The 9,463-nt window shown below is 48.9% G+C and overlaps 1 protein-coding gene across 1 annotated transcript; it reads right to left on the bottom strand.

The window, feature by feature from the left end:
* Positions 1-143: 143 nt before the first annotated feature.
* On the bottom strand, positions 144-2,694 carry LOC134021710 (fibroleukin-like). Its single transcript, XM_062462809.1, has 2 exons — positions 2,223-2,694; positions 144-1,325 (listed from the first exon to the last, which is right to left on the bottom strand). Exons 1-2 carry the CDS (start codon positions 2,668-2,670, stop codon positions 625-627), a joined length of 1,149 nt encoding a protein of 382 aa, XP_062318793.1. The 5' UTR covers positions 2,671-2,694; the 3' UTR covers positions 144-624.
* Between the last annotated feature and the right edge of the window lie 6,769 nt (positions 2,695-9,463).

Below are 9,463 nucleotides of genomic sequence, written 5' to 3'. Positions count from 1 at the left end.
TTATATTATAATGAAAACTACTTTTTTGATGTTGATTCAAAGGCTTGCGTGAAAGAAATGTGGAGAATTGAGAGAAAAGCAATTGTCATTTGGTTGGTTAATGATCTTTTCGGACTTTACGAAGACAGATAACGTTTTTTCACACAATTTAATTGTATTTCAACAGAGAGTATAAAACATTCAACGGTAATATATCAATTGACTATCAAACAATCATTCCAGTACAATAGCAATGACCTTTTCTTTACACACCCCAATGAGCAAAAACACTTCGAAATAGAGTACTTTCTCTTTCCGTCACAGCTCATAAATCACATAAATCATGTTTCCACATTTCTTACCAGTAGTAAACAAATAGACTATAAGAAGATTAAAAACGTCTGTAAATATCTACATCCTTACAGTTCACGCTAAACCCTTGAAATAGCAGTATGAATTATTAACACTAGGTGGTAGCATTACACTAACCGTGGGGGCCCGGTTGTTTGTGCTTCACCAATAGGTTAGGGATAAAGTTACGGTAATATTTGATTTAAGGTTATTGGTTAAAATCACATTTGCCTAGAAAGAGTCCTTCCTCCTTGCATTCAAGCATGCCCAGATGGCGTCCCTTCGCTGCGCTGCTTACGGTGCAAAGCCTCTGGGCCTGATCATCATGCGAACCGACTTGAAAACCAGTCTGTAGTTTGTGGGGTAAAACTCTGCTGATATGTTTGGCCATGTGCCCCAGTAGATTCCGTTCCTCACTCCTTTATACCGGCCCACGTAATACTTCCCATTGAGGTTGGAACCCATGCAAGCATCAAACCACCAGCCGGAGCCATAGTACGCCCCGCAGTTCCCAGAGGGGTAGCGGTCGTGGTCACGATCTGGGGTGGTGAAGGCCTGGTTGTTGTGGTTGTAGTTCTTGCTGAAGCGTAGCGCGTCCCCTGCCGTGCCTGAGTACCCTCCCACAGACAGGCGGTAACGCATCCTCTCGCTGGCCACCCGGAACAGGCTGTACTCCGCATACCCCCGAGCCCCCATGAGGTCCTCCAGATCCACCCGGAGCACCATGTTCCTGGACCGGGTAAGCAGGTGGATGTGGTCATTGCCCAGCCAGAAATCCCCTCCCGCCAGCCCCCCGAATCCTCTCCGGTACTCTTCCCAGCTGCGGTTGAAGCTCACTCTACCGCTATGGCGCCGCTGCAGGACCGTCCAGCCACCACGGTGTGATGTCATGTCACAGAACACTGAGAAGCTTTTGTTTCGGGGGTCAGGGGTCACTTGGTAGACGCCGTTGTTCTGCGCTCCACTGATCATATGATCAGAGCAGTCCCTGGGTGCTGGAAATGTACAGAGATATGTTTGCTGAACTTTGTGGAATGTCACAGAAGTATAACACAACAAACATGCTATTAGAGGATATGTTATATAGGGATTCATAGGCATTTAACAACGCCTACAGATTCACATCTTTAGGTTCAGTAACTGTGGATCTCATTTGTCACCTATGAGAAACCCCCCAGATCACACAGATTAATATGACACTTCATAAGTCACTTAACGACAGTTGTGTCACAGTGTTGGAGGCTGTTTAGTCTGACGGGCTTCGTAGGAACCCTTGCAGCTGTCTGCTCATCGTGCATCGAGACACATGCTCTATGCACACGCTCGCACATTCCTCACATTAAAGAGAACCGCAGCATCTGTTACCAAGATGATGATCTCAGATGTCCAGATGATTAGGCTCATTAGAAGCACCTCAGGTACCCTGGTCTGTTTCACAAGCCTTATAACTTTAACACTGAACTTGATGTCACCTCTATATAATACTTATTTACCAATATTTGTCATCACAACTCCCACTTTTATTTTCTTTGCTCCTACACAATGAGCATGTCCCTTTAACACGCTTATAAATCACATAATACTGGCTTGAAAACCACTATAGATTGTGTCAGGACTGTTACAAATAATTTCCACTTTGTCACTCTTTCCCTCCACCTCCTCTTGCTCACTTTATTGCTGCAGTGTCGATATGACCTTTTTGCATGAATTATGAGTGTTTAACCTGATTCCAAGCCATCCATAAAAGTTTCACTGGGATGCATACACTAAATGGGCAGTGGTCATATAATTAGTTTAAAAGTTGGATTCCTGAAGAGACAATGTTATTTAACCATCATGCATGTAAACAGTCAGATACAAATATAAAATGAAGTATACAGTCAGTGTGTTACCTGGAGGAGCAGCCTGCACAGGCCTCTGATCACTCTGCCCACCTCCAGGGACATGGCTGGTGTTCAGGCTGGCAGAAACCCTGCTGGTCTTCACACGCAGCTCCCGTGCACTGGGGGTGGAGGAGCCAGGCATGGGGGTGGAGGAGCCAGGCATGGGGGTGGAGGAGCCAGGTATGGGGGTGGAGGAGTCAGGCATGGGGGTGGAGGAGCCAGGTATGGGGGTGGAGGAGCCAGGCATGGGGGTGGAGGAGCCAGGTATGGGGGTGGAGGAGTCAGGCATGGGGGTGGAGGAGCCAGGTATGGGGGTGGAGGAGCCAGGTATGGGGGTGGAGGAGCCAGGTATGGGGGTGGAGGAGCCAGGTATGGGGGTGGAGGAGTCAGGCATGGGGGTGGAGGAGCCAGGTATGGGGGTGGAGGAGCCAGGCAGGGGGGTGGAGGAGTCAGGCATGGGGTTGGAGGAGCCAGGTATGGGGGTGGAGGAGTCAGGTATGGGGGTGGAGGAGTCAGGTATGGGGGTGGAGGAGCCAGGTATGGGGGTGGAGGAGCCAGGTATGGGGGTGGAGGAGTCAGGTATGGGGGTGGAGGAGCCAGGTATGGGGTTGGAGGAGCCAGGTATGGGGGTGGAGGAGCCAGGTATGGGGTTGGAGGAGCCAGGTATGGGGGTGGAGGAGCCAGGTATGGGGTTGGAGGAGCCAGGTATGGGGGTGGAGGAGCCAGGTATGGGGTTGGAGGAGCCAGGTATGGGGGTGGAGGAGCCAGGTATGGGGGTGGAGGAGCCAGGTATGGGGTTGGAGGAGCCAGGTATGGGGGTGGAGGAGCCAGGTATGGGGGTGGAGGAGCCAGGTATGGGGGTGGAGGAGTCAGGTATGGGGGTGGAGGAGTCAGGCATGGGGGTGGAGGAGTCAGGCATGGGGGTGGAGGAGTCAGGCATGGGGGTGGAGGAGTCAGGCATGGGGGTGGAGTTAGGTGGATGATGACTGGGAGTAGGAGGACCAGAGGGTGTGTTTGCTGGCCTGACTGGGGTTGGAGCAGTGGTAGTGGTAGTCCTGGTGTGGGTGTTTTTGTTGAGGCTAGACCTCAGAGTGGTTTGTTGGGTTGAGATGGTTAGTCTTGAGATGGGTGTTGTAGTCTTTTGGTTTGTGTTAATCATGGTCCTTGAGTCCGTACTGGTCTTTACCAGTGTGGGGCTTGTCGTTAAAATCTGGACTGTGCCGGTTAGGCTCAGTAACTTCAGGCTGGGGGTAGTGGAGGTCCTGGGTCTGATGGAGGGAGTTGATCTGGGGCCGGTCTGGGATACTTTCCGGTTTGGTTTGATTAACTTTATTGTGGTGCTAGAGGTTGATGGAGTGTTTGTGGAGGAGCTTTGTATGTTGAAGAATGGAATGGTGGTCCTTGGATGGAATCTAGGTTCTACACCAGATTTAGGTTCTGCACTAGGTTTAGGTTCTGGAACAGGTTTAGATTCCAGATCAGGTCTTGGTTTTCCACCAGGTTTAGGCTGTAATCCAGGTCTTACTTCTGAATCAGATTTAGGCTGTGAACCAGGTTTAGGATGTAATCCAGGTTTTAGTTCTGAACCAGGTTTAGGATGTAATCCAGGTTTAGGTTGTGAACCAGGTTTAGGTTGTGAACCAGGTTTAGGTTGTAATCCAGGTCTTAGTTCTGAATCAGATGTAGGCTGTGAACCAGGTTTAGTCTGTGAACCAGATTTAGGCTGTAATCCAGGTTTAGGCTGTAATCCAGGTTTAGGTTGTAATCCAGGTTTTAGTTCTGAACCAGGTTTAGGCTGTAGACCAGGTTTAGGTTGTGAACCAGGTTTAGGATGTAATCCAGGTTTTAGTTCTGAATCAGTTTTAGGTTGTGAACCAGGTTTAGGTTGTAATCTAGGCCTTACTTCTGAACCAGATTTATGACGTGAACTAGGTTTAGGATGTAATCCAGGTTTTGGTTCTGAATCAGATTTAGGCTGTGAACCAGGTTTAGGATGTAATCCAGGTTTAGGTTGTGAACCAGGTTTAGGTTGTAATCCAGGTCTTCGTTCTGAATCAGATTTAGGCTGTGAACCAGGTTTAGGCCGTAATCCAGGTTTAGGTTGTAATCCAGGTTTAGGTTGTAATCCAGGTTTTAGTTCTGAACCAGGTTTAGGCTGTAATCCAGGTTTAGGTTGTGAACCAGGTTTAGGTTGTAATCCAGGTTTAGGTTGTAACCTAGTTATAGTTTCATTCTTGGGGGTAGACTGTATCCCATGTGTATTTTCTGTCTCTAGTCTGGGTTGTGGCAGTGTCCCAGGTTTAGGGTTATGGGATTGAGCATTTTCCCCTGGATTTGGCCCAAGGTTTGGTTTGGACCACGTTCCTGTCTTAGATTGTGAGGTGGAGCTGCTGCTCACTGATCTGTGTTGAGGTGAACTTCTAGTTGTTGGACTAGATTTCTGTACCTCAACAGGCTGGGTTCCTGCTGAGGTGGTCCATGGGCTGTGACTGGAGGTCCTTGAACTTGGGCTGGTGATCCTTTGGCTTGAGGCTGGGGTGGTTGTGGTTGCTCCTGGTAAACTGGTTGTTGTTGAACTAGCTCCTGTTGAACTAAATGTTAAACTAGGTCTTGTTGAACTTGTTGTTGAACTAGCTCTGGCGGCGCTAGTTATTCTGTAGTTAGTCCTGGTGCTTGGGCTGTTTTTCTCAGGACTGGAACTGATAGTAGTAACTGGAACAACACCTACTGGGTCAGGTCTAGTAAAGACTGGATTAGAAAAGGTTGACTTAGTCGGACTGGGTTTGTGCTTGGGTTTTGAGATGGCCTTACCTTTCAGGCCTGGTTTAAATGGCTTCCTGGGTGGGCCAGAAACCCTGGGCCTCAATTTAGATCCTGGAATGGGAGTCCTGTAGTTATGGTTGGGCGAGCTGAGCTTTGGGTCCGTTCGGGTTTCTAGAATAGATGTGGTGGTGATCATCTTCCCAGGCCTAGAGGTGGTTGCTGCCAGGCCTGATGTGCTAGAAGTGGTCCAGTAGCCAGTCCCATGGCTAGTCTCTGGGTCGGGACTGTGAGTTGTGGCAGTTTGGCTAGGTTTCAACCTGGGGTTGGGTCTTGCAGGCCTCCGGTGTGTTGTGGACCTGATGGTGGTTGTGAGGCTGGGGCTGGAAGTTGTGATCTTGCTAGAGTTGGTCTTCCTGGGCCTGAGAGCTGCATTGATGATGTGTCCCAACCTGGTGGTTGTGATGTGGGGCCTCTGGGCAGGTCTGGGTCTGAGGCTGGTGGTCGTTGGGCTGGGGTAATAAGCACTGATCCTCTGCCCTGAGCTTTGGTCTCGATCTTGTACTGTAGTCTTGTGGGTTGGGCTGGTTGTCCTGCTGGAGTCAAAGGGAGGGTAGGGGGCAGCAGGAACTGACCCAGGGCTGATGTTGCTTCCTGGGGAAGGTCTGAGATCATCCCTCTGCTTTGTGAGAGATGTAAGACTGGAGCCAGTGCCTGGTGGTGATATGAAGGTGGATGCATCATAGGGTTCAGAGGGCTCAGGTCCAGGACCTGGGCGGAGGGTTGATACTGAGCTGGGTGTATCTGGCCCCTTGTCTAATGACAGCTCTCCTCCACTGTCTCTCTGCACACTCTGAATAATTTTCTCTGTCTCCTCCTTGATCTCCTTTCCCGACTCCTTCTCTGCTGTCCTCTCCTCCTCCTCCTCTCCTCTCATTAAAGATTTATCTTTGTCTGCTTTTCCATGGCTCAAAGTCTGTTTTTCTAGTTCTTTCTCTCTCCTTTCATCTGTCTCTTTTTCCCTGTCTTCTGTCTGGGGCTTTTTTGTCCTCTTTTCCACAAGTCCCTGAGTTGGGGTTGGAGTTGGTTTCCATGTTTCTTTTCCTCCCTGAGTCTTTTTCTCCTTCTCCTTTTTCCCCTGCAGCGGAGGATGAACCTGCGTTTCCTTTTCTCTCTTTTCATCCCTCACCTTGTTTACCTCCTCCTCCTTCACTTTACCCTGCTGGATATCTCCCTTCTTATTTCTCTCTCTGTGTTCCTCTCTCTTTTTCTCTTTATCCTTCTTTCTGTCCTCCGCATTTGCTTTCCCCTTTTCCACATCCTTCTCTCTCACTTTACCCCCCTGACTTTCCTTCTCCCCACCAGTTGTTCTTTTTGGCACCCATAACATCTCCTTTTTGGTCTGTTTACCTCCTTTCTCTCCTTTATTTGTTTTCTCCCATTCACTTCCTCCCTCACTTTCTTCCAAAATCTTTCTCTCCTGATCCTTGTCAATGTTTTCATCCCCTTCCACCCCCTTTGTCCCTTCTTTCGCCTTGTCTGTCTCTTTTTCTTTACCCCACTCCTTGTCTTTGTCCTTGAGTATCTCCCTCTTTCCCTCTTTCTCCCTCTCTTTCCCCCCGCAGCCCTCCTTCTCCCTGTCCTCTTGGCTCCCCCTGCACTCACACCTTGTCCTCAGCTCTTCCAGGGTCTTCTGAAGGCTTTCCACCTCCTTCAGGGTCTCCTCCAGGTCCTGGAGCTGTCTGGGTAGCTGGATGGTGAGGGCTGGCAGGTTGACCCTGTAGGTGCACATGTTCCCTTCCATCCCCTCTCCACCACATGGTCCAAGCGGGCTCAGACTCACCCTGCAGCCTCCTGGCCCCTGGCCCCAGTAGACGTCTCCATGGAGGGCTTCTGCTGAGCTTCCTGCTGGGCTGAATAGGACGAGCAGGGTCCCGTACACGCACAGTGCTGCTAGCTTCATCGTGTCCTGAGTTCTGAGAATACAGAGAGGGAGCGATAGGGTGAGAGGGGCTGCAGGACGATGCCAAAGACCCACCTCGTGTGTATGGGAAGCTGCGACAGAAAGAGTGGGAGGGAAACGGGGTGGGGGGAGGGAAGGAGGGAGGAGGAGTGTTGTCTGCACATGTGAAGAGGGAGTGCAGGAGAGAGAAAGAAAGAGAATGAAGATGAAAAGTGTTTGTCATTTCGAGAACAATCAGTTATCCGTGTCTGTCAAAAAAACAAACGAACATAAAGAGTAAGTGGAGAGAGGATTATCGTATTTGGGTGCTTCAGTATTTAGGGTTAGATCGTATTTGGGTTAGGGTTAGATCGTATTTGGGTGCTTCAGTATTTCAAGAGTTAACAGGCACAGAACCATCAGTCATTAAACCATGAGGCAAGGGAGTTTTAAATGAACAAAGGCATTTATACAGCACATTGTAATTTTACTATTGTGCACCGTCCTTAACCTAATCCAAACATCTAATAAGGACCATTCGTACCGCATTCTCACTCCATGCTGTAACAATAAGCACACACAGTTTCTTCTCCTTGTATTTCACGGCCTGAAAATGCATGTGTGTGACAGTTGTCTTGGCGGACATGTCCTACGCTTCCTGTCAATAGCGCTGACAAACACGCCAGTGACAGATGCTATAGGTCCATTTCTGCATTGCAGTCGCCTCACCATCAGGCCTCTGGGCTGCAGACAGAGTGTGTTGAATGCTGAAGGGACAGATTTATTACAAGGGTTAGAGTTGTGGTTCTTTTACGCTTCAGAAAGATACGAGTCAGGAATGTTTCATCAGTGATTTGTTCCAGAGGGACTTTGGGTGCTAATATAATAATATAAGATGTATTTTAATCTATTGGTCTCCAGCTAGAGTCTGCATATCCTTTTCTTTACCAACAGTCTCTGGAGGAGGGGATCCCAGCCCTCACTGGCCTGTCTCTGGAGGAGGGGATCTCTCATTGGCCTGTCTCTGGAGGAGGGGATCTCTCATTGGACTGTCTCTGGAGGAGGGGATCTCTCATTGGCCTGTCTCTGGAAGAGGGGATCCCAGCCCTCACTGGCCTGTCTCTGGAGGAGGGGATCTCTCATTGGCCTGTCTCTGGAGGAGGGGATCCCAGCCCTCACTGGATTGCTCCATCCTGAGGTTTCTTCCATATTTCTCTCAGAGTTTTAGGTAATTTTTTACTTGTCTTCTCCGAGGGTTTAGATTGGTTATAAGTGCTGATCTATGGGTCTCTGTGAAGCCTTTTGAGATTACTTGTTAAAGGGCCTTTACACAAAGTGTGATTTTATTTCCTGTCCACCAAAAATTGCTCACTGGCTTGTTATTGAATGTACTGGTGCTATGCAAGCTGATCCCAGGCAGGGAGTTTTCCCCTTAGACAAAACTGATCCAGCAAAGTCAAACCTATTTCCATTGTAAAAATTAAATCAACACGTGAGTGCCTTGACTGACCTGAAGTGATGCCCCTCAGAGCTAGAGGTGGCTAATAGTCTGCATGGATACAAAAGCACAAAGACACAAGGAGTGTTTTTATAAGCAATAATCGGATAGAAATTGTACATAATTAGTAGTGCAATATCATCGCAAACCCTCCCATGGTGCGTCTCCCTGGTGTGGAGAGCTCAGCTCTCTGAGAGAAAAGGGAAAATGAGAGAGTCTGTCTCTAAAACACACCGTACAGCTTCACTGTCGTGATAGAGTCAACTTTGAAATCAACTTTTGCCTTATGAGGAATTATTAAAAATAATTCAGTATGTTTGGCTTTTATTCAGTTGCGAAGCAACAGTAAATCTGTTATTTTTACCAGTATATGTGCTATATTTGGCAAGGGCAAATGTTGAATTGTTGGCAGGAGTTTCCTTTCCAGATCTGTCAGGACAATAACAACCACCTCCAGGTACTCCACCCCCTAATCCACCTCCTCCCGCGGGGGTGCGGGTGGTTGGTGGGGGTGGAGGTGGGGGGTGGGGGTGGGGGGTGGAGGTGGTTGGTGGTGTTCACACTTTTAACAGCCCTCCTTCTAGAGGAAGAGCCTTACTGACGAGTCTATTTACCAGCCAAGAGACATATCTCCATCATAGTTAACCAGAGTTTTTGGAAAGAGTGTGCTGGTCTTTGGTCATTTTCCACAAAGACCATCCAGCCAGTACCCATGAATCCCCTCTGTCCTGCTGTCCTGGCCCCAGCCTCTGTCCTGGCCCCAGCCTCTGTCCTGGCCCCAGCCTCTGTCCTGGCCCCAGCCTTGTATGGTAGGGGGGCTGGGCTCGTGCCCTCTCCCAGGGAAGTGTTTTGCATTCACTAAGTGAGCTGGCTTGGCCAACTCTCTGTCTTGGACTGTATAAACACAGTGGTTTTTCCATATACTTAGGAATGGTTCACTTGACCCGATGTTAGTTTCCTCAAGGATCACAATGACTCTTGCTCAGAGACTTGTTGCTCTTGTGGTTAGTGGTAACTGATTTAAAATTGTTTGTACTCGCTGTGATATAT

Source organism: Osmerus eperlanus, chromosome 5, assembly GCF_963692335.1.
Source record: "Osmerus eperlanus chromosome 5, fOsmEpe2.1, whole genome shotgun sequence".
NCBI lineage: Eukaryota > Metazoa > Chordata > Actinopteri > Osmeriformes > Osmeridae > Osmerus > Osmerus eperlanus.
The sequence above is the reverse complement of the archived record's forward strand: the minus strand, read 5'-3'. Positions and strand labels throughout refer to the sequence as shown.